Source organism: Cyprinus carpio, chromosome A5 (genome assembly GCF_018340385.1).
Source record: "Cyprinus carpio isolate SPL01 chromosome A5, ASM1834038v1, whole genome shotgun sequence".
Classification (NCBI taxonomy): Eukaryota; Metazoa; Chordata; class Actinopteri; order Cypriniformes; family Cyprinidae; genus Cyprinus; species Cyprinus carpio.
This window is the reverse complement of record NC_056576.1, coordinates 12,508,327-12,534,168: the sequence shown is the minus strand read 5'-3', so window position 1 is coordinate 12,534,168 and position 25,842 is coordinate 12,508,327. Positions and strand designations below refer to the sequence as shown.

Below are 25,842 nucleotides of genomic sequence, written 5' to 3'. Positions count from 1 at the left end.
GTTTGTTTGTGCTTTGTTTGTGCAGGTTAAAGTTTTATTTGTGCTGCTTTGGTTTTTAAAATAAAAACCCCACGCTCCAAATTCACCCAAAATAATCTTCTTTGTTTATGTTTCATTTGTGCCGTCAAAATGTTATTTTGTGACGCTTTTTTTTTATTTTTTTTTTTTAGATATTTTTAGTGATCATTCTGAGGTAATAATCTTCTTTGTCTGTGCTGTATTTTTATTTATTTATTTATTTTGTGCTGCTTCGGTCTTTTAAATATTAAAATAATATTTAGTGATCATTCTGAGGTCACCCAGTCCCCACATGCATCAAATTTACCCCAAATAATATTGTTTGTTTGTGCTTCGTTTGTGCTGGTATTGTCTTTTTTACTACTGTGTTTTTTTAAAGATTTTTTTCCTAGTCAACTAGTCCCATGTTTATATTAACGCTTCAGTGTGTGTGTAAACCGCGCAATTAGTTAACTGAGACATGCAGGATTCATATTTAAATCGACTTTTGCTGCTTTATGTTTAAAGATACTAGTCCATATCGTGATTTAAGTGTAATTACCTACTTTTGGTTAATTTATTCAAAATTTGAGAAATTCCGTGACATTCCGCTTTAAACTGAACTCTGTTTTTATGACTGGATAAAGACTTCACTGTGTAATTTTCCCGCTTATCATGCGGCCACTTGCCTGATGTGAACATAATATCTTATATACCTTACATTACATACCACTGGTGAAAGGGCCAGTGTAATGCAAATATATCTCAAAGGTCTGCACGAGGATATCGTCACTTTCTCGCGAGACACATCGGATCTCGTCACACCCCTACTACTTTGGCATTATTTCATTTCATTCATTGGTATGTAAAGTAACACCCAATTTTTTCCTGATCCAATTTATTCCCAATGGAATGGAACATTTTAAGTATAATAATTTCAAGTAATTTCAGCTGATTTTCAAAAATCTTTAGTTGAATCTCATATAACTTAATAAACAAATATTTGAATTCTGATGCCTGGATGCCAAGTATGGTGACCCAACGAATTCTGAGTATGGGTCACCATACTTGGCTGAATGTCACGTCACTTTCACTTTCACTTTTTTTCAAATAAAAATGAGTTGCATAAAGCAATTCACATTTACTTTAAAATGTAAGGCATCCAAGAGACTTCTATTAAATTATTTATTTAACATTTATAAAATTTGCTTGGGTAAGAATAACTGGGTTAAAACTGCACAATGACTTTTTCGTGTCATTTTACACAACATTCATCCATCACGTACTTTAACACATTCAAACTGAAGTTGCCTACACAAATACAATTTACATAGAGAAGGCCTATTACATAGCAGGAAAAAAAATAGTACTTACAAAAATACTACAATAAAAAATTAGTAACTAAATGTGAACAGAAAAAAAAAATCTTTGCTGACTACCTATTGTGTTTTTTTTTTTGTTGTTGTTTTTTGCAGTGTTAATCTGGTTGGTTTTGGCCTTTTTATTTTTTTTTTTAATTCACACATTGGAAAGTATGTAATTTTTGTGCAAAAGCTAAATTCTTTCTGGGTAAATGTGGGAAGCATCTATTTTATGTACATTTTCAATGATAACATGTTATATTCCGAGTGTGATAATCTCCAACATCACTGTAAATTATATAGCGCTAACTGAACCACAGACAGAAATAGAACATATTCAGCAATATATTCTGCCAAGCCTCGCTAATGTCTGTGCTCCTTAGAGAACATAGTAGTATATTTCAACACTGATTAAATATAACATTAAAACATCTTCACACATGCAAAAAAACAATTGCAATATAAATGTTCCACTGATTAAATAAAAGATGTGGAATGTTCATTATTATACAACAAAGCACAAAATTGCACTTCAACTCCAGGCATCAGATTACTGAACATTTCAGATGACTGAAACTCCCTGCACCACAGATATACTGTGGATTGTACCTTTTGATTTTTTTTGACAGTGCAAACCATTCAAGAGCCAGGTTTGTGTCAAACCTGAGCCCTGATTAATGTTTGAGAGTACAAAATTCTGCGATCCATCAATAAAGCGCTGGTTCCCAGTGTATACAGAAAGATTTCAACTTCTAAAGAGGACCTTCGGTATCAGGAAGAAAACTGTTTAGAGTGAGATTATCTCCATCGGGATCTCCATCCTCAGTATTCGGGATCAATGCTCCATTACTTTTGGGATGTCGTCTTGGCTTTGGAACAGGGTGATCGGTATCGTTCATCAGGGCAGATATGCAGACCATCTCAGTCTCCTGGAGAAGCTGCGCCTTGTGCTTGTATGCCGAGAGTTTCGTAGCCAAGCAGATAGTGCTAGTGATAAAGATGGTCGTCAACGCTGCCATCGAGCCGATTGCGATGAGGCAACGGCTCACAAGTCCGCCCCCTTGAGAAGAGGCAGTGGAACACGAGTGGGTCATTGCTGTGGTTGATTTTTTGGTGGTTGTTGAGGTAACTTCAGTAGTATGTCCTTTTGTATCTGTGGACATTCTTCTTGTCGCTGCTGTCATGTGCTTCTCTGTTACGTTACTGGGCTTCAACGATGCAGGAAATATGGGGGCAGGACTTCCTGCATGTGAAATGTGTCCAGTACTAGTTTTTATTGTGGGAAGTTGGGTGTGAAAAGTACTCTCATTATCTGTTGGCTGGTGAACTGTCAGGTTCTCGGTTCCTGCAGGGTAGTTTTGTTGGGTGTGGTTCAGATCTGGAGTATGAAAGTAATCTGTAGTTGCTGAGACCTTTAAACCAGATTTCACCTCAACTGTCTGTAACGTTTCCACAGTGGTGGTGCTTGCATTCTCAACTTCTGCTACCGTTGCTGTACTCTGTGTGTCTTTGGCGTTTATCGATGTCACATTGTTACTAATTTCCCTTTTCATCCTAAGATGTCTTGACGTGACTGAACTGCTCAAAGTCAACAGGAAAACAAGAACTGGTATACACCCAAGTCCTTTAGTCACCGTTGCCATCTGCACAAAAAGGACAGAGAATGTTGCAATAATGCTTAAGATGCACAAAACATTTTCACACACAAAACAGCAATTCATGAGCACATTTATATGCTGTATGGTTATTCCTCTTTAGTATATTTAGTGGAGAGGAGCTTTAAGACAATGAGAACTGAGAGCAAACTGAGGTCTAGCAACAGTGGATGAACAAAACACCTCATTGTTACATACAAACGGGCTGCTCGTACTTTAACAAGCTCATGTGGCAGGTTGAGTTTGTGAATATAGCATGTGGTTACACAATTTAGGGGAAATACTTCCTTTTAGCTGACAAATTGTCCTTTTAACGTTATCAGCACTTCTCAGTTTAAGATATATTACGATTACTGTCATGGTAACACTTCATGAAATCTTTAGCAATTTACATGCAGATTTAATTCATGTACACTCTACAGTTGATGAATTTCAAAACTCGGCACACCACATAAACCTAAATGCTAATTTAAGATGCAAAATTTGTCAAGACAAAATTCTACTAAAAAACTTAACTACGTACCATCCGTTTCTAATGTTGACCGGGTGTTGCTCTGGAGTTCAACAGAACGTCAGGCCCCCTCACACGCTCACAATGCTATGTCTCAAAACCTACTCGCTGCAAAAATACAGGAAGTCAAACCTCACGAAGCGTCAGGCTAAAGCTGAGGTTCTCAAACTCTGACGCAAACACAAATGAGCAAGACGTGACTTAAATATCACATCTTAGTTCCCTAAAACACCAAGTTAGAACTTGTAACCAACTACACTTCCACAAAGAGAGGTTTAATAACTAAAGAGAGAAAAAAAAAAGAGAGACAAAGGCCAAAAATTCAGTTTATTTTTTTTATTTTCTGGTAATCAGTAAGACTCTTTATACTTGAAGCAGATAAATGAACAAAAATGGAACAGTTATGCACAAAATTGAATTTCTGAATTCTAATTTCATTTTATCATTGGAAACATTAAAGGCTCACAGTGTGCATATTGAGGGAAAATGGGGAATTTCTTTAAAATCATCTGAAAATCCAAATGATGGACAAACACCTTCCTACAGCCAAAGAAAACATGTAAAGGAAAACTAAAAAAAAAAAAAAAAAAAAAGCATATTTACAAAGCATCTAAATAAATCACTTACATCCAGCCTTCTTCCTGCATTATCATTTCAACCTCCATAAATCCATTTTCACTTCAATCATTCACTCCTTTGAAACCACACACTCGAGGCTGCATCACAGATGCCTCCTGAGGCCATTAAACACTCAATATGGAGCCATCACACCTCCTGAAGTTGATCAAGCTTGGCACATCTGTCCCCATAAACACGGCCCCTACATTTTCAAACCCTTCACTTTAAAACTTCACCAGAAAGAGAGAAAGCAAAAGCGTGAGAATGACATCAGAGGTATTGAGTTGTTGCTGTCGACGCAGACAGCTCTGAAGCCTCGTTTCAAATGAAATTCTTGTAGGTCAGGTGATGGTTCTGAGGTGAGAAGTTGGTGGCTATTTTAGGTTAAAAGGCATGCAGAGGAGGTAATGTGCTTTTCAGAACCTATGAAAGAGGCACTAGGCAGTGATGCAAACAGAAATGAGATGTGTAGAAGCATCAAAATGAAAACCACAAGAGAACAATCTGACGTAGGTTGTAGCCAAAGCAATCTGAACAACAGAATCACAGTTTCTTCTCTTCCTGGCATGACCAATACATAACCAAAAACAAAAAAAAGTCACTTATCATCAACTCAAACTTACGGCACACATAAATACGTTTGTGAAATTATCATCTAGACGTGAGCTGCCCCGTGAGAAAATTGGTTCTGCTTGGTTAGGAGAGCAAGGTAGACCGTGCATCACATAAGGACTTAGGAAAATGAAGTTAATCATGTCTCACTATTTTGCTAGTAGTCAGTCTACAATGCACAGCAAAAGCTGTTTAGACTTAAGCAAGCTTGGTTTCTGAGATGGTGTGGACGGCACAACTCAAGATGAGGTTTGTAGAAATTAAAGAGAAAGCAAAGCAAACCTAACAGTGTTCCTTAAACCTGAATGACATCTGAATAGAACAAAGTCAGGGTAAAAGCTATCAAGCCGGTAAAGCAACGAATGGCCATTGAACATCTATGTGTGTTATCTTGTTCTGAGTTTATATCATCATGTTTTGGGATGTGTTACTAGAAGCGGAGACTTTCTAGAGTTTACGAAATGAGACCCATATGGTTTCTGGCTTCATTCGGGCTTCAAACAGAAGATGAGTGAAGAAAAGTTCTGATATGTGGACACAAGAAAGGGGAAAACTGACTCAATTTGCTTGTATTACCATTACGATGAGTAACTTAGCCAACAAGAAAAAGTTTGGAGTTGTGAGTAGAGTTCACATTGGCTGTGTTCATGGCAGCCACCAGAACCACAATTATTTTGATTATTTTGCTAATTAATATCTTAATACATTTACATTGGTACCTGATTAACAAAAGAAGTCCTTTAGTGGAATATTTTAGTGCACCTGTATTGTTTTCCAGTAATGGTTTGTAAACTTTTTCCACTCCAGGTTTTTATTTCATATTTTATTTTCTAGAAAGACACGTATAACAATGATGAATGGTTCCAATGATTTTCCCTCCTTGCATTACTAGCATATTGCTTTGTCCCTTATCAGTAAGAAATGAAAATCTAGTCAAATACTGTCAAGGAGGTGCATAACTCCTCTATAAATTTGGCAACTCAGAAAGGCGAGAGGGGAACTGCAATACTGACGGCTACTTCAAACTTTGAGCTCATCAAGTTCATGTAACTGCTTCAGGATGCAATCTTTTGGGTCACAATTTTAATAAGAAAAACAAAACAAAAATCTTAAGACCTTTCAAGAACACCAGATAAAACACAGCTGATGCAGAAAGATTTGGAGTGAGATTGAGTAAAAAGCTAAACAGGTCAAATTTTGAGAAACCGAAGGAGTTTCTTGCTTTCCAAATGGCCATGAGGTATAAACAGGTTTTAGGGAATGCAAAAAAAAAAAATAAAAATTTTGGAATGTTGGTTGGAGTATTTTCAAGGCAGGTTTCAGACGGAACGCTGTCATGGTGATTGGCAGTGACGGGTCCCGCCCACCTGGCCAATGGGATATCCTGAATAGAAGGGGAAGGAATTTCAGGGTCCTTTTAGATGTCCATTTTAGACAACTGCTGCTCAAGTTTGGCAATTCTTTTTTCCTGACTGCTGACCAGCTCTCTGAGAGATTTCATTTCTTTCAAAACTTCATCCAGCTTAGCTTCGCTTTTCTGTTCAGGAAGAAAAAGTAGAAGACAAAAGTTTAGGACAATGAGCGCCAGTTTAGGACAACTTGTGCCAATAAATGTGAGTTATGAGTTATTAGTCATAACTGATATTAAATGATTTTTTTTTTTTTTCAAATGATTTTTGGAGACCAGAATTGGAAAACTAGAGGGGTTTTATATATGTGTGTATATATATATATATATATATATATATATATATATATATATATATATATATATATATATATATATATATATATATATATATATACACACACACACACACACACACACATATACATATATACACACACACACACATCATATATATATACATCATATCATAAAATATCACTTATCAATCAATCAATCAATAGCCCATATGCCAGTGTTATATTAGTATTATTTATTTACTATTATAGTAAACTTTAATATTTTTGATAAGCTTTGTTTATATATATTTTCAAGTTGTCATTTTAGTTTTTGTAATTCTGCTTGTTTTTTCTTTTTTTTTAATATTTTTATTTTTTTTTTTTTTTTTTTTTTTTTAGTTTAGGTTTTTTTCTTTAGATTAGTTGCCAAGGCAACATGTCCACCCCCCCACCCCTTCCCTTTACCTATTTCAACTATTTCAAAATTAACAAAAGTCTTTTTTTAATAGTTACAATTTTAGTTAACAATTACAACACTGCATATGCCAATAATTAAGATGCAAACTATAGCATAATCTTCAGGTGTGATAAATAGCAGCTAACATGAGCGTGTCTGAAGAGCAGTGTGATTGCAGCCCTGAGCGGGGAGAGCTGGGTAAAGAGGGTGGGACACACATGTGCTGCTGCTGTCATGTGGTTAAGCAGGGATGTGGTTGGGGGTTGGGAACATCCTTAAAACTATAAAAACACTATATATATGAGCCAAAAAGAGAAGCTGGCCTTGAACAATACAATCATTTAGCTGCATGTAGGTCACACTGAACCACAGTGCAATTTACAAGTAAAGAAATTGTGTTTATATATTTTTCAGGGAATTTAGAGAATGGAGATTTGAGAGGAAAAAGTGCATAGAAAAGCAAAATGAAATGCTGTAGAATGACAATCCAGACAGCAAAAATAAATAAGTAAACGAGTCCCACTCACAATAGATGGTGTGGAGGTGGCAGTCTTGATGGCAGGGGTGGTATTCTCTGTATTCTTGCTTAGCTTGTTGTCTAGGATGTTCTTCTTGACCACTTTGAGATCACGGTTCTTGCCTGGGATGTATCCATGTTTCAGGGATATCAGGACAGGGTCTCCATTCTTCCCTTCAAACCATTCCTCAGCCTCCATGGGGGCCTCCGGACCAGCAGTGTCAGGGTAAAGGTCATCCTGGAACAAGTCCGACTGATGGAAGGAAGAGTGTTATAAGATATGCAGTAGACGAATCAGGCAAATCATTCAATCAATCATGCAAAAGATGCAGAGTTCAGTTACTTGATGTCAAAGCTGTTTTCTCAATTTATGTCTGTTGACCATTCTTTTGTGGCCAGTGAAAATGTTGTCCACGTATTGTCATATATTTTATGGAAACAATATTTATATTTTGCAACAAATACACTAACATTCAAAAGCTTGTTGTCATTAGTTCACCTAAAAATGTAAATTTCATGTTTATCTGCTTACCCCCAGGGCATCCAAGATATAGATGTCTTTGTTTCTTCAGTAGAACACAAATGGAGATTTTTAACTCAAACCGTTTTTCAAACCGGAGTCTGTCAGTCATATAATGCAAGTGGATGGGAATCATGGCTTTGAGAGTCATAAAACATAAACAAAACCAAATTAAACCCTGTGGCTCGTGACGATACATTGATGTGTAAAGATAGATTGAGATTGTAGATAGAGTGTCAATGGTCCATTTGAGAGATAGGTGGCGGTAATGCACTTAAGTCTGCGATCTGCCGTTAAGCAAGAAGAAAACGCCTCACACGCTGGCTGAAGAAGACGCGAATGCGCTCAGGACAGTTCAGACATTGCGGTGAAAATCAGAGGTAAAAAAACCATGTAAATACAGTTCAGTTTCCTGCACAGACAGATCATTTCGTGTCGTTTCACATCAATGTATCGTCAGGAGCCCCAGGGTTTAAATTGGTTTTGTTTGTGTATGTTTTTTTGACTCTCAAAGCCATGATTCCCATCCACTTACATTATACGACTGACAGACTTCAATGGTTTGAGTTAAAAATCTCTGTTTGTGTTCTACTGAAGAAACAAAGCACCTACATCTTGGAAGCCCTGGGGGGTAAGCAGATAAACATAAATTTTTCATTTTTGGGTGAATTATCCCTTTAAGGCTTAAGAACATTTTTGATGTGGCTAGTGAAAATTTTGGCAGCACTGGCCCTTAACTATCTTACACTGGTCCTGGGTCAGGGGATTATTCTTATTATTGAACCCTTATTAAAAACATAGGGACACAAACATAAAGAAGAGGAAGTGAACAACGCTTTCTATTTTGGACACTGACTCCTCCAGCACTGTTGCCTAGGTGCCGTGGTAAACAGTTAACTCACGGTACTTATGGTCATACAAGTTGGTTTGAACATACTGCGGTTTAAAGCCAAATAATAAAATGTGATGAAAGACCTATAGTGGAGGTTAATAACATTTACATTTATGCATTTAGCAGACGCTTTTATCCACACTTACAGTGCATTTAGGCTAAAAAAATTATTATTATTTTTTTTTTTTTTACCTAACATGTGTTCCCCTGCCACAGAAACACTTTGATTAAACTGTTAAAACTAATAGAACAGCTCTTTGACAATGTCAGAAAACAGAAGCCAAAGAAGGAAGTTGTGGCTCAGAATATACAGTCCAGGCTGCAGGGCTGCTGTACTCTTAAAAACAAAATAGCAAAACAACTCAAAAGGCTCACTTTTCTTGGCACGGTCATGATGATAGGTTCACACTTTCTCTCATGCAGTTTGTAAAACCTGAGAACACACAAACACACAAGCACACACGTCTATTAGCACATTTCATGAAGGCAGCAGACGTTAGTGCAGTCATAACAGAACAAGGTGTGAGACGGGGAAATACCAATATACAAAAACAACACACCAAGCAATTACACATGAGCCTTATATGCCCATAAAATGGAACCTCTATTCATGCATCACTCCTCATTAGGAATATAAATCTTATTCTGAAGGATCCAGTAGCCCTTTGTTAACCAGGTCTAGTGCTGCCCTCTTTTGGGTGGACTGGGACTCTATCTTCCCTGCATGCACTGGTGTTGACAAATAGCACTACAAACTATATATATATATATATATATATATATATATATATATATATATATATATATATATAGATATATATATATATATATATTATATATATATATATATATATATATATAAAATTTAAATCAGTATATAAGTACAATGTGCTCATACAATGTGGAAATATTACATGGTATTAAAAATAGGATTAAAAAATAAAATAAATAAATAAATAAATAAACCTGGTCATATTCCTGACATGTTTCATGAGATTCTACCACGTGCTACCATCAGCTGAATAATTATTCAGTTGCTATACCTTGCGATCTCACACTTGTTGACGTCCAGTCCTCTCTTTGGCATGTATCCCATGCCCCTCTGAGGCTCCTTAGTGGTGAAGGTGTTGAGGTAATGGACAAAAGGAGCTTCATCCGTGATCTCAAAGTAACGGATGCTGCTGTCACCCTATTAGAGATAAAACATCAGTCAGACACTAAAACCTTAATGTTACTACCATCATACCATTTCCAATAAATAAACAGAATGCAACATAATAAATACTAAATATCCAGGTGTACACACACTGTAAAATACTGTTACAATTAAATGTTTTTCTATTTTAATATATTTTAAAATGCAGTTTATTCCTGTGATGGCAAAGCTGTTTTTTTTTCATCATTACTCCAGTCTTCATTGTCACATGATCTTTCAGAAATCATTCTAATATGCTGAGTTGATGCTCAAGAAACATTCCTTATTAATATAAAAATTTTTGTGTGTGTCAGTTTTTAAAAAAATAGAAATTACAAAATAACTGCACTTATTTGAAACATAAATTTATATTATAAATGTCTCTACTGTTACTTTTGACAGCTACCCCAGACTTTAAAACGGTAATGTATTAGCTGCGTTTACCTTCCCACACAGGTAGACCACATTAGTATCGGGATCATAGAAGGGCAGGAGGACTCCATTACTGGTGTCCATCTCATGGACAGAAACTGGCTCCTCCATATTGTCCTGACAGACAGAAAGAGCAAATATATGGTCTAAATATATTAAAAAGGACAATTATACGTCACTTCCATCAGAAACTACAACTAAACTTATTTTTTTTTAATCTGGAAAACGTAAGAAAGATCAAAGTTAGGCAAGCCTTAAGTGTATCTGTCTGCATTTATTTATGAGCAGGTGTTAGGATGAAATGTCTATGGTTTCCATGGCAACTTACCGGATCCCAGAGGGCGAGTTGTCTCTCGCTCATGCGGCCAAAACCAGTGGTGAACACTTTGCCATCAGACAGGAAAATAGCTCTTTTGGGCCTGGCACCCTCATGGGCCTTGTCCTTCTCCTGTCAGCGAGGCACACCATAATACATCACAATACTGCTCACATTCACTCAAAACTGAGCAGGCGAATGCTTTTAAGTCAAGTAAACACAACAACATACAGCACTTCAGCTGACAGAGAAAAGCCAGAGAAACATGTCAAGCCATGTAATTCAGAAGCTATTATATTTAGAGATACCAAATAAAATCTATAAACACTACCAGTCCATTTGCTTCAGAAAAGCAAGCACTCACCGCAACAATGTCCTCCTTGCGCGGGTCGATCACACGGACCTTCTTGTCCTTGCATGCGGTGCAGATGAGACTGCCGTTGCGGTTCCAGCAGACACTGAAGATGATGTCAGGGTGCATATCCTCAAGGGTGATTATGGCTTCCCCCGTCCCCACATTCCAGATGATAATCACATTATCACAGCCTGCAGAAACCCAAAAGAAAATGGGGAAATAATCACGTTTGAATGTTAAAGAAGCTATTTATTGGACAGCAGCTTGAGCTGCTTTTTCCATTGCAACTATTTTGACAGATACTGATAAAAGTGTCAAAACATTAAAAACACATCTGTTATGGCTCCTATCAAAGTTCCTTCTCCCTGATGGATCAGGTGAGGCTTCTCACCTGCGCTGAGCAGGACGTTGCGGGCGGTGGGATGCCAGGTAACGATTCCCACTCTCTTAGAATGACCCTCCAGCACCACCACTGGCTCTGGCATGGAGGTCACCAAACCATTCTCTGGGATCTGCCACACCTGAAAACAACAACAAATATTCAAATTCAAATATTCAATTCATCTAAAATATTATTGAAGTGCAGTATACATAGAAATGAAGTATATCGTTAACCAAGACTAAAACCATTACAAAATCACTTTCGGCAAATTAAATCATGCTGAAATAAAAATACATAAATATTAAATGGAAAAAATTAGACGTAAACTGAAAAATCAGAAATGCTGCCTTGGCAACTATCTGAAATAAAGTTTAAGTTTAAGTACTATATTGCTAAAAACTAAAACAAATGAAAATAAAGCTAAACAGAAATATTTAAAAAATAATAATAAAATGATATAACTAACTTACTAAAATGAAAACTGAAATATAAAAATAAATGCTAATTAAAAATATTAATAAATACCAAATAGCATATAAATAACACTAAATCAAACATACAGTACTTGCTAAAATTAATCATATTATGAACCAAAAATTTAATTATACAAATCACCTTGTTTTACTTAATAATTAATTTGCCAGGAGGTTGCAAATATCAGCATAAAAATTAAAATATTTATTTTTGTTTGTTTGTTTTTTTTTTTTAATGAAAATAAAATTTAGAAATGTTGTATTGGCAATTAACTGGAAAAAAAATTACACGGATATAGAAATAGAGAAAAAAAAAACATAAAATGACAAGTGCATAACTAACTTACTAAAATTTAAAATATATAAATGCTAATTAAAAAAATACCAACTGTATATAAATAACAGTAATTTAAACAACTATGTTTAATTCAGTGTTGGTTTAATTACATTATGATGAAATCTGATTAAACTATTTTGTTTCACTTTAGGTTAATTTGTTTCAATCATTTTCCTGAAGGTGGCAGCAGAGGGCAAATAGTCCAGCAGAGTTTTGATTTTAAACAACGATTAAAAGTACAGATGTTCCTCCACATTTTTATGACAGAAACAGTAATAGTAGTATGCGATTTTTAAGTCAGCCTCTCTCCTTAACTTCCTTTCTTCTCAGCTACACACTGATTATTCTCAGCATTTATTACATACAACAGCTCTCAGAAACACTTGATTCTGATTGGATAATCACAACATTTTAAGACTAAATATTTCTATATAATAGACTGGATGAGTGTACATTATTCCCTCACATAGCCATCACTAAACCCGTTTAATGTCATGATCATCATCATCATCCCCAAACACCATCATACTGTAGGTAACTAAATGAAATTGCCCTCCAGCATGTCTATACCTCAATATAATTCAGATTTCATGAGCCTGGGAACAGTAGGGCAAAAAAACAAAACAAAACAAGACATAGGAGTCATCAACTTTCCAGGACTCGGTATTCCCCAAGAGAGGACAAGAGACAGAGTCCTGTTAAACTCAACACTCATTACACGTACGCAAGCACTAGAGCTGCTGTTTTTTTCTGCAAACTGGCCAAACAAGGGCTAGTAGCATGATAAATAGACCCAGAGCCAGCCAGACTGACCTCAGAACTATAAAATAGTAACTGCTGATTTCAATGACTTCAGGCTGGGCTTCAACTAATCTAAAACAGTCCATTCTGTGATCCGATCTACTGCCGCCGGCCGCTCACATGAGTCATGGGGCGACTTTGCCAGCCACACATGGACTCAATGGGTGGGTGGAGATGTGATGCCAGCTATTCAAGGAAACTTTATCTACAAATGGTCATATCCACCCAATCAATAAACAAGATTTAGAATGACTGCAGGGGTTTAGCTAGGGTTGTACTACATACAATAAAAATAAACAGCACAATGCCATCTTGTGAATTTCTGGACAATCAAAACTTGCTGCTATTCAACAGTTAAGTCAGTGTTAACACTTTTTAGCATTAAATTGATTAAAAGTAACAATGAAGATACAATTTCTATTTCAAATAAGTGCTGTTCTTTTTAATATTTCTAGTCAAAGAAACCAGTTTTTTTTTATTTTTTAATTCCACAAAAATATCAAGCAGCGCAACTGTTTTCAACATTATTAATAATAAATGTTTCTTGAGCACCAAATCAGCATATTAGAATAATTTCTGAAGATTATGTGACACTGAAGACGGGAGTATTGACTGTTGAAAATTCAGCTTTGGCATCACAGCATCTGCCAAAACACTGAAAACAATTGTATCATTAAAAACAAAACATTCTGATTTTCCACTAGATATTTTCGCCTTCATCTCATCAGCAAATTCGCTTTTGGCACGCGCTACAGCAACTGAGAACTCAAGGTCTGGGTATACTTCACTTTCTGTGTTCCGTTCCGTCTCACACACATCCGAGTCCACACAGCTTTCAAAGAATACTCGACCGTGACACGCACAGTATCACCTACTTGACACACTGTCTCAACATTCACCTCATTTACATGACAGCAAATGTAAGGAAGAGTGACGTACCATCACGGTGCAGTCTTCAGATCCGCTAGCGATGACCTGGTCATTGTGAGGACACCAATCGATGTCCAGAACAGGGCCAGTGTGGCCACATACTGTAGGGTAGGCCTTATCGATACGGCCCGTCTGCAGAGAGAGAAAACACAAAGACAAATATTAGATTATGAAAAGCATTCGGCTCTTTGGGTAAATGAAATGAGCTCTGACAATACCAGCTCTACTGAACACCAAAACAAACACTAACCGCCTGGCCTGCGCTCATGAAATGAAGCCATTCTTCTCCAAATTTTCAAACAATAGCTCATCCGTTCATTCAAACCAATAGCAGAAATATTTACACATGGCATCTGATTCATAATAAAAACAGATTGCTGGGCTTTTGTTCTCGCAGCTCGGCTTCAAATGCAGGCACAGAAACACACATGCTACGGTCCCTTGACCCTTTCACTCAGAGGGAAAGGTCACAAGGAGGTTTGGGCGTGAAGAAAGTGTGCCACAAATTTGCCACAATTACAAAAATAATATAAATCCATCTATGATAATTATAAACCACGACAGTTAAATATTAAATGCAGATCAAATTAATTCTATTTTATTTAGCTGTAAATATACATTTAACCAATATTGGGAATAGAATTATAAATGTAAAGCACATCTTATTTTTGTAAATATTTGATTCCTTCCATCAATTCTTTAAAATGGACAGTTTAAATCAATCAGTTCAGAGATCTTTTGCATCATAAGTCAAAAATCTTTTAATTATATTTTTTTAAAAGTAGGTAAATAAACATTGGTGCATATAAATAAACTCAAGTCTTATTTATTAATTTTTTTAAATAATTTTTAAATGTATTTAACTTTTATACTATATTTGAATTTCCAAATAATACTAAGATTTTGTATTTAAAGAGATGTAGACTAGTCCAAAGGCAGCCAGATTTCACCACCACATCCATTGAGACTGTTTGCACGCATGTTTGTATATGAAAAACAGTGTATTTGAAACAAGATTTCCCTTCTCTCCCTTGTACACAGCAAACAAAGAAGCCAAATAAAGGCATGGCTGCGGTCCCATGCCTAGTCAGCTGACTTCCTGATGACATCAGTGCCCTCTGCTCTCCGGGTCACGACCTTTGATCTCTTGTGAATCCACAATCTCTGCACAGGGCTGTGTGATCAGGTGTCATCTGATCATGTGTCGAGAGACGACCACACCCACACTTTTGTCCACGCTACTGCTTTGCCCATGGTGCGATGACATCACAGCAGAGAAAGCCCAGCCCAGTAAAGACACAACAGACTGAGATCTTCTCAGGCCCTGTACAGAAAAGACACTACCCACCTGTGTGGAAAACCACTCTGCGTACACATTCCTTCTCAAGTCTGGGCATGGTTATAACACAGCCTTATGAAAGAAAGACTACTGTTCACAGCTATTTGCTGCTAGCTAACCACCCCCCGTTTCTTTTGAAATGCTTGTGGTAGTTTCAAATGAGAAGAACGAACAAGGCACCAAAACAGCATTTCGCAAGAAAAGATAAGAGGTAACTGGAGAGAAAGGAAGACAGAGGAATACGTAAGATGAAGTTCCTGAAACAGGGAAAATAATCCAAGAATCACACAACAGAGGCCTGTTATCAGGAACACCGATTACCATCACTTCATGATCAGCCAAACAAGCCTACAGACAGACTGGCTCTGACACACTGATACAGTGCTGCCGCTTGCCAATAAAAACAGAATTCACTTAAAGTTCCTAACTTAAAATCCAGCTGTGGGCAGCAGTCTGTCAACCATCACATGCACCAAAAAAACAACAAAACAAAATACGTGTTTGCATGAGACTAGTGTGAGAGAATCACTGATGTTGTCTGTGTTAGGAACTTATGGCGATGCGATGCTGGTAAACACCATACGTCCAGAGAGGAATGTGACGCAACTACCTGTAAAGCACTGTTGGAAAAAGTCACGGAAACAGAACGTCATGCATCAAGAAAAGTTCTGACACATTTCAACAGTTTTACAGAATTTACATTTCTGCATTTTACATTTCTTACTGTAAATGTAATAAAAACAAAAACTAAATAAAATTAATTAATAAATGTACAAATAAAATGAACACTGATGGAATCGAGTCAATCCTTGGGCAGCAGTTGTTTAAAAACCAGGCTCACATGCTGCAAAAGAAAAAACATACCACTGATCCTTTGCACTTCTTTTTTGGCTTGTTTGGTCATAGAGACATGTGGAAGGAAGCGATGGCAGAAAAGACAGGGGAGGTGATTTAAGGCCACTAGTTCTCTCAAGAGAACCTTCCTGTTAATCAAAGCCTCTAAAAGAGGAAGATCAGGATGATGCACACATTAGCCGCTATATTGATTTAATAACATTATTGGCATTTGGAAGCAAAATGTCATCAGTGATCATTTGCTTATGGATTCTAGATCGGCTTGCTTTATTATTTATTCACATTCAGAGAGAGTATATAAAACTCGTCTATGTACTTATATATGCAGGCTTGTGATCACAAGGATGAAAAAACAGAAATGCAGCTATAGAGTGATTACATGATTCTAGATCTTTTGAAAGCCTAGTAAAGATCCATTATAGAACAAAAATCTGTCGGCAAGATGTCTATATGATGTGTGCACTTTCACAGACATTGTTAGAGTGCCTGCTCATAAGAAATACAAACAAGTTACAGCAGTTTACAGGTGGTTTTTTTTTTTTTTTCAATGTTTTGATTGGCTGATTTTTATGATGAAAAAAAAGTCTGAGATTAATCCAGCATGCATTATGCTAAACTTATATTACTGAATATTTATGTGAATTAATTATAGCTTGCTAAAACCGGAGCCATCCAAAATTGCCATTGCAGTGCAGTTAGTCTAACCTGTTGCGTAGCAACAGTAGCAGCATTACTGCAGATCCCTCACCTCAAGTAACACAGATCTGCCTTAACCTATACAACCAATACCATATTTAAAACAAGATTCTCACCTTAACAAAACCAAGTCAGAGCGAGAGCGAGAGCGAGAGCGAGAGCGAGAGAGAGAGAGAGAGAGAGAGAGAGAGTTACCAGTGGAGAGAGACATGGAAAAGAGGAAATGAAAAGAGGACACAGAAAGACGGGACACACTGTGGAAAGGTGGCAAACAGAAAGTATTAAGTAGAGGCAGAGCCGCTTTCTGCAGTAGCTGAAGCATGTCTGTCTTATCTAGTCAGCATGGAAATTTCCATTTCCTCTGCGAGCCCATGAGGACCCAGAGGCAGCAGACTACAGCTGACCTGACTGAAGCACCCCAGCAGCTGTCCAACCAGACGTCATGTCATTTTACATGAGCCACACATACAGCCAATCAGGACTGAGAGGACGGAGCCAACTGTGTGTCAGAATGAGAGCTGCTCAGGGCCAGCAGGTGTATGCAGTTGGCTAATACACATGACCTAAATGGAGGAGGGTATAGAATAGAGTAAAGAAATGAGGTAGAAAGATCACCAGATAAGAGAGAGATCCTGTGGTTTAACAACTCAACCCGTTTTTTTAAAAAATACATTAAATTATTTTTAAACACAAAAAATGCAATTTATTCTGGATGAACAACCTAAAAAAACAGTTAAGTAGGAATATGCAAGTTTATATATAATTATTTTTTGATATCTATTATTATATTATAAATAAAAAAAAGAATTAATTAAATCACAAAAGTTACTGACTCTTGCCATCTTGAGTATAGACAAAATTATAAAATAAAACAGTTGTTTCATATGTCCAATTCTGTAAAGACAGACAGGAAGAAATTTTTGCATTATTCTAAATAAAATAAAATAAAATACAATTTATTCTGGATGAATAACCTAAAAAAATAATAGAGTAAAATTAAATAAATTATATAATAATAATAATAATAATAATAATAATAATAATAATAATTATAAACATGTATTTAATTTAAATATGATATTTGTAATGTCATAAATATTATAGATTTTATAAATAATAACAAAAGAAATCTCCGAATGAGAATGAGTGGAGTTGACTTGTCAAATAAAAATAAAATTCACATTGACACTGCTTCTATGCTCCTATCAAAGAATCTATTTGGGCGCAAGCACTGTGCTTCAGCCATGGAAAGGAAAGAGGAAATGGGTCTGGAAGGCTGACAGGCAGGGAGCTGAGGATGACCATATAAGGTAAAATCTGCAGTCAGCAGCCGCCAGGGCTCAGTCAGTGCAGCAGGAACAGTAGGGGGCTCCTGGAATACAGACTGGGAATCAGAATGATACATCCATGGCCACACACACCGACACACATTAAGTTACATCTGCCCATTGTGGCAGCAACAGGATGTATGGAGGAAGACTTTGAGGTAAAGAGACTGAAACTCTCACTTCCTTCCAGTGTGGCCCTTTTTCATGTTTCTCTCTTCTCATCTGTGGTGTTCTGGTTCTCCTGCTTTCCCGCTTTTCCATGAACCCGTGACAGCAGGATAGTGCCATGGCAGGAGAAAGTCACGTGTGTCTCAAACGGGTCTGCACAAGAGCCCAGTTCAGTGGCTGATTTCTTAAATATGTCCAACATATGGTTGGATCAATACTAAATATTTTAGCTTCAATATGATACTAAATCAATACATAAAGCAGCAAATGAACAGCCTCGGGTGGCTGATATGAAACTAGGGCTGTAGTATACAGATTTACTTTCATTAATATCAATTATTTGTAACCCGTTTACTTTCAACTTTTCAGCAACAACTTTTTCTCAATTTTTCTTGTATATGCAACAAAAATATGTTTTTTTCCCCCCACTGTTTCCCCACTGTCCCCTCATTGTTTATCCAAAAATATTTCATACATGACAACTGTTTGTTCTGATGAGTAAATTATGTGCAAATGTCATGCAAAAAGTGCTAATCTTTTCTTTTATTTTAATAGCTAAGTTGAACACCAAATTGATGAACTTCACAATGATACTTAGGTCTGCGCAATAATGGTTACACGGTTAAATCACAATTAATTTGCTCAAAAATGAAAATTATTAATCACGCTTACTGTCATTTGAAAAAAAAATCATCATAATTATTGAACTTTCACATAAGCACAAATCAACTTGCATGGTTTGCTCGCAGGTTTAGACACAGCAAAAAACACAAATGACCATGTGAAAGATAACAGTTGGTTGTTTTACACTTATTTGAGCAGAATATCTCAATAGAGATTGCTAAACTCCAACTTGGATGGTTGCCAGTGTTTTTTCCATAATGCAGAGAGAGCGTGTGCTCATTTTTGCATGGTTGGGAAGATTAAGTAAACCACTAGGCAGAAAACGTATAGATTTAATAGAAAAGCTCATTTCAGAATAAATAAGCAGGCAAGTATCGCAGACAATTATGCTTAATAAATTGTGAGAAGTAGAAATCATGATCACTATTAAAATATGATTTATCGTGCAGCCCTATCTGAACTGAACCAACATTAAACTGACTGACTTGAGGTGAATAAAGACTTTCTTTAAAGCCCATGTTGCAGGTTAACCACCACTGTCGATTAATGGGTACATAAATCACTCAAGATATGTATATCATTTTTAAAATGTCTCAAAAATGGCCTTAAAGACCGTTTTTTTTTACGTTTTTGGTATTAACAGGGTTTTTTTTACGCAATTCGGGGATGACGTCACATTGGGGAGAAGTGGAGGAAAGGTAGCCTCAGCCTATTATGAATGCGCGTTCCAGGCAACCCGTAACCCGTGTTTTTCCAACCTTAAACCCGTGAAAGTGCACTGGAACGGCAGTCAAAACCCGTGACTTCCCACCTGTGAACTCGTACTAGATCGATGTACTCAGAGTTCCGACGTCACACAGGACGCGAAACAACAATGACAGCCCCTACGGATAATACTGCCTACGGACGCAGTGTTTATGCAAGTGGTACACGTTGAAAAAACGATTTTAGGACAACGTAACGTTGCGATAAAAACTGGGATGAGGAAGAGGTGGCAAGAGCCAACATGTATGATGGCCCGCAGCCCTATAATTTTGAACCAGCCAGACGTGAGAGAGCCAAATAAGGAATTGCCAAGAACTGATGGCCGTCAAAGCCAATTAAATGCATGGTCCGAGGAGAATAAGTGGAGAGTTGGTGAAGTGTCCTGGTGAGTTGCTATCATTTAGCAAGGCAGCAATGAGCACTGGAGCTAGTCTACGAGCAGCAGTGCACAATAACGACACACACACACACACACACACACACACACACACACACACACACATATATATATATATATATATATATATATATATATATATATGAATATTATTATTATTATTATTATTATTATTATTATTATTATTATTATTATTTTTTTTTACTGTCATTGGATAGCACCGAGTGAAAATAAACGTTTTCTTTATATCTAGTGGCAGTGATCATGACGTTAGTTCAGATAAGTACCGGTGACCTTTGTCATAGTGTCGTACTGGTAAACGTTGTCTTTGTCATCTAGAAATAGAAGGCATCATGCTAGCTATATGGCGTTTCTAAGCGTTTATCTCTTCCTCCGGTGAAAATGTTGTTGCAAACGTAGCCCGCGTGTCTGTCGCTATGTTTGGCTGGTGCTTGTGTGGAAACTGCGTTGGAAAGCTGGTGCTGTAGGGAAGTGAGTGCGTTTGGTCGCTGTTGGTCGATATCTATCTATCGATCTGTCTGTCTGTCTATCTATCTATCTATATCTATATCTATAATCTGCGCTATCTGAATACTCTCGTCTACTACTCGTCTCTCTAGTCACTCTCAATGCTCTCAAGGCGGGCTTTGGTAAATTCTCTCCCAAATGTGACGTAATGCAATGCATTGGTGGGGGAAAGGAGAATCGTTGCAAAACCGCTGTAAGATAGTACCCCCTTTTTTTTCGTATTTTTATTCCATTTTGTGATACCCAACAACATAAAATACAATGGATAACAGTTTAAATGTTCATTACCAGCAAGCAAATTGCACAAATTCGTTGAAAGATTAACCCTGCAACACGGCCTTTAAGTCTTTTAAAGCTCCATAGGAGTCTCCATAGCAGAGTTTCCATAACTGTTTATCTCTATGAAGCTGCTTTGACACAATCTGTATTGAATAAAGCAGTATAGTAGTAAAGGTGACTTGACTTTCACATCACATCGGATTAATATACTGCATTGTTCAAAAAAAAAAAAAAAAAAAACTTATTTAAGAGAAGTCTCTAATGCTCACCAAGGCTGCATTTAATTGAACAAAAAACACCAAAAACATTAATACTGTGAAATATTATTACAATAAATAATGTCATACATCACTGTAAATGTCTTTACTGTCACTTTTGATTTAGTCTGGATTTAATTTAACTTGCTAAAAAAAAGTATTAATTTAATTTATTAAAAAAAATCTCACTGATCCCAAACTTTAAATCAGAGTACAGATAAAATACAGATTTTTGTATTTCAGAAATGTCAAATTCCGTAAACTTAAAAACAAAACACTTAATTGAATCTTTCAAGTAAACGCATTAATGTCCCATTGCCACAACCTCTGAACAAAAGGCCAGCAGGTCCACCTAAAATCACTGTAGTGCATACAGTCAATACAGGTTAAGCTCTATCATCAGCATTTGTCATGCATATCATGCCAAATTTACAGGGATTTCCAGCTTTACATGGTCATAACAGGAAAGACAAGCCATTTTATCCCATCTCATCTCGTTTACATGTATAATGCATTAGCCTTATCACACGTTTGCTTCCATTGCAAGGCTTCACAACTTCATTTTTTAAACTGGAAATGATTATCTGTTATATTCAACATTACCCGACAAATGCTGAACTGAAAACATCAACTGCAGAAGACTGACTCAAATGACCATGTAGTAAGATTCAAATTCAAAACTTTGTCACTAAATACATGCTCTGGAAATCTGGTTCCTCGCTACTTCAGGATTTGAGCTCTAAAGGGAAATAGTTACCAATATTATAACACAGACTGGTTGCATAAGTGTAAACGGGCAGTTTCCTGTGGAATGGTTCATATTTTGTGCTATAAACTAAATATTAGAGGTGGTCAGCAGAAGGGATGAAAATTAGTCACCGCGGTCAGTGTGAATGGAAAGCATGAAAATGCAAGCTCTGCGGAAGGCTACAGCCATCCATTTCCCACTGCTTCCTTCATACGTTAATGACAGAATACAGCTATGTGAAGGGGGAGGGTGTGGAGAGAAAGACAGACAACATGTGATTAGTTAGACACCTGATGGCTTCTTGAGAGGGAGAGACAATGAGAGTCTGATTCATGCTGCTCTGCCTCCCACACAAAGAATCCAGCCACAGCCCAACTGAAACTCCCCCCAGCCTCACAGGACAGCACTACAGAACGTCACTGCTCCTTACAGCAAAACACACTCGAGTCAGTTAAAACACATACAAATGCCTTCATTGAGGAGTGGGGCATCTCGCCATGACATGCCATGTTCAGGTTAAGATAGAAGGCAGCTCAGTCTATCAAGTAATAGAAAATAAAGAAAAGTGTCTAAAACAAGCACAGTGAAAGCATGCAATATTGATCTCTGTCTATCTATATATAATAAAATTGAGTGACAGCAAATGATATTTCCACAAAATTAAGTTTAAATGATCACTTAATTGATAATAATTACTTAATTAACTGAAATTATTTACAAACATCAGAAAAATATATAAATAATCCAAATCCAATCCAAAATCAAAAATACTACAATAAATTTTGGCAAACAACAAAATGACCAGTTTTAAAATTCTATATTATTTAGAATAAATCATTTTATAAATACATTTATACAATAAGTGCACAACATTTAGAAGGTTAAATTAACATTTTTAAATAAATATAAAAAAGCACAGTTCAAAGTAATAAAAGTAATTAATAACTTCATTAATTTTCTGGCTAATGACAACAAAATGGCCAGCATTAAAATTCTATATTATTTAGAATAAATAAGGATTTCATGAATAAATTGAAAATAAAACACTATAAACTAAAATAAATGAATTTAGGGCTCACAACATTATAAAGTATGAAATTGTTTTAGTTATTTTGAGATTTTCTAAAGATTTAACAGTGTTATTAAATAATTAGTGTTATTAAAGACTAAATAAAATTTAAGTGAGTTAGATGAAAGCAAGAATAATCAAAAAAAAAAAAAAAAAAAAAAACACATGACATGAGCATGTACAATGAAATTACAAATTTTGACCGATGCTGATGTCAAAATAAATAAATAAATAAATAAATAAAATAGAAGAGAACTACAGGAATGCTGTCCCAGTGTTGAGACAAATACGGGCCAACTAAATGCCAACCCACCCTGATTGTGTCCCAGGGCCTGCTGATACAAGTCTATCACTTACCTTATCAGCATAGTCCACCAAAAAAATGAAAATTCTGTCATTATTTCCTCATCCTCGTGTTATTCCATATTATATCTTCTGTTCCACAGAAGTCAATCAAACAGGTTCGGAACAACATGAGGATGAGCAAATGAAGAATTAAGATAAGCATACTGAAACCCCATCGGCTTTTAGACAACACTGGCCACTTACACTTCTAGAGCTTCGAACACTACCAATACAGCTACCATTGCTCCCTGTTGGGAAACAATAGAGAGACACATGGGTGTGAGGATTTTGGGGAATCAAGTGAGATTGAGGAGTTCCCATACTGATTTGAGAGGGGAAACAAAGAGCTGTGCAGGACCTGGCATACGCACAGGGACAATAGCTCCCCCAGAGCCAGCTGTCTGATTGCAGGGGGCTTCTGGGAATGGGGCGGCCTGGGGAAAACGGACCATAGACTTATGCACTGCTGCACTGAATCAGAGCAGATACTTAGGGAGGGGTGCAAAGCATTAGATGAAACAGAAGGACAGCAAGCAGGACATAACAAGAACACAAAGAACCAAAAAAAGACATGGTGCGGATAAACTGAAATGAAGAGTGTGATGCTACGTTTCGTTTGAAGGCTAAATGTAAAGAAACCTTACAAAAAGCAAGTTATGACAAACTCACATAACCCACCGATTTCACATACTGCAAGTGTGAAGCTCAGAACTTGTCTAAAAAGGCAATATTTAAACAAAACTATGTAAATCTGTAGAATACAAAAGCAGTGACATACAGATTCTTTCACAAAAACCTAGAAAGTCGCTGCAAAAAATGTTTAATCCCAGCTCATTTTAGTCCTACGTCAAAGGAAACGGACAGATGGATCAAGCAATCTGCTCAGAGAAAACACAACAGTGAGAATATGAGGACAAACTTGATTTATATTCACAGATTAATAAATTCCCCTCACATTTGCCTCACGCTTCTGAACATTGGGTTTGGAATGACAAAAGGATTTATACTTGAGTACTCCATCAGATGACCAGAAACCTCAGCTTTATGAAGGCTTCAAAGAACCGACAATAAAACCAATAATGTAAACAGCATAAGAGTCATTTGTAACTGTACTCAGTAGGCTGAGCTCGTCTGGCCAGCAAGCTGAGCGCTTGAGTGTGACATCATTTACAAGCGAGTGCACGTGTTTGGTGTGTGACGCTGATGACAGCTTCGGGATCCAGGCGAGAGCATGGAGAGGTTTGGATTTCACAGTCGTGTCTGAGCGCTCTCTAATTACAGAGAACTGTTCCGCTTGTCAACACCACTGCTTTGGGTTGTCGAGCTAATCAGGCCAGTATTACCACAGTAATCTAAGATGTGTCAAATGACACCATCAGATTTATGAATCCAACACTTTCTGCATATGGCCACCTACAAAATACATAACTCATAACTAAGTCTTAAAGGAATAGTTCACGACCCAACCATGTGATCATTTACTCATCTATTTTATGGTGAACATAGAAGATATTTTGAGAAAATGTGTTTGTTTGTTTTTTTTGTCCAGAAAATGGAAGTCATTGGTAACCAAATCCAGAGCCGGTGTTCTGATGCAGAGCCCGCATGCTCTGCGCCTTGTTTGCAAGCAGAGGAATGCACACGCATGCATCGTGGTACTCTCGTTAACTGTCAAAGACTGAATAAAGTCTTTATTTTAGTTTTCTTTGTGCACAAAAAGTATTCTCGTAGCCTAGTAAAAAAAAACAACTGATGTCACATGGACTATTTTTAAGGGGTTATATGATGCTTTTTTAAAGATAATTTTTGTGTATTTGGTGTAACAGAATATGCTGACATGCTTTAATGTTCAAAAAACACATTATTTTTCAAATACTGTACATTATTGTAGGTCCTCTATGCCTCGCCTCTCTCAAATGCGTGGTTTTCTACAAATTCCCTCCTTCTTACAAGAGCAGTCTGCTCTGATTGGCCAACTGACCCAATGCATTGTAATTGGCCAAGCACCACAAGCACTTGTCGGAAATGTTACAGCGCTTTCCATAATTGCGAGCTTCATCTTTCTAATTTAATGTAAAGACAGTTAATAATATCCTTAGCTTTACCAACAGTTCAAGCTCGAAAGGGGAACAGAGTCGCGTGACCGACACAGTGATGAAGCTTGAATGTGTTTGCAGTACACAAGCCAGTGACGGTTAAGACAGCTGACTCCACTGTGTGACCCTGTCTCTCTCTCATACACACGAGGCACAAAACTCCACATTTGAACAGTCAATAGCAAATATCGTAGCAAAGTCAGAATTAACTCCTCTCCTAGGTACTCGAAACGGTCGTCCATAAAATGCTTTGCTGTTCTATTGTAAGTAATCTTAAAGCTTCCTAAATGCATCTACTTTC

The 25,842-nt window shown here is 36.8% G+C and overlaps 2 protein-coding genes across 5 annotated transcripts in view; both read right to left on the bottom strand.

Annotated features, from left to right (window-relative positions):
• Nucleotides 1-1,168: 1,168 nt before the first annotated feature.
• On the bottom strand, nucleotides 1,169-3,719 carry LOC109090341 (P-selectin glycoprotein ligand 1). Its single transcript, XM_042753893.1, has 2 exons — nucleotides 3,537-3,719; nucleotides 1,169-3,001 (listed from the first exon to the last, which is right to left on the bottom strand). The coding sequence occupies exons 1-2, from the start codon at nucleotides 3,537-3,539 to the stop codon at nucleotides 2,111-2,113; spliced, it is 894 nt and encodes a 297-aa protein (XP_042609827.1). The 5' UTR covers nucleotides 3,540-3,719; the 3' UTR covers nucleotides 1,169-2,110.
• Nucleotides 3,720-3,845: 126 nt separating this feature from the next.
• LOC109090340 (coronin-1C-A-like) overlaps nucleotides 3,846-25,842 on the bottom strand; it is a 53,887-nt gene continuing 31,890 nt past the window's right edge. For all 4 annotated transcript variants that reach the window (XM_042753881.1, XM_042753887.1, XM_042753891.1 and 1 more), the window contains 9 exons: nucleotides 14,057-14,179; nucleotides 11,516-11,645; nucleotides 11,134-11,315; nucleotides 10,782-10,901; nucleotides 10,466-10,570; nucleotides 9,870-10,015; nucleotides 9,202-9,259; nucleotides 7,425-7,667; nucleotides 3,846-6,291 (listed from right to left, as the gene is read on the bottom strand). In XM_042753881.1, the coding sequence (XP_042609815.1) occupies nucleotides 6,172-6,291; nucleotides 7,425-7,667; nucleotides 9,202-9,259; nucleotides 9,870-10,015; nucleotides 10,466-10,570; nucleotides 10,782-10,901; nucleotides 11,134-11,315; nucleotides 11,516-11,645; nucleotides 14,057-14,179 (1,227 nt within the window). In that variant the 3' untranslated portion in view covers nucleotides 3,846-6,171. The remainder of the gene's footprint in view (nucleotides 6,292-7,424; nucleotides 7,668-9,201; nucleotides 9,260-9,869; nucleotides 10,016-10,465; nucleotides 10,571-10,781; nucleotides 10,902-11,133; nucleotides 11,316-11,515; nucleotides 11,646-14,056; nucleotides 14,180-25,842) is intronic.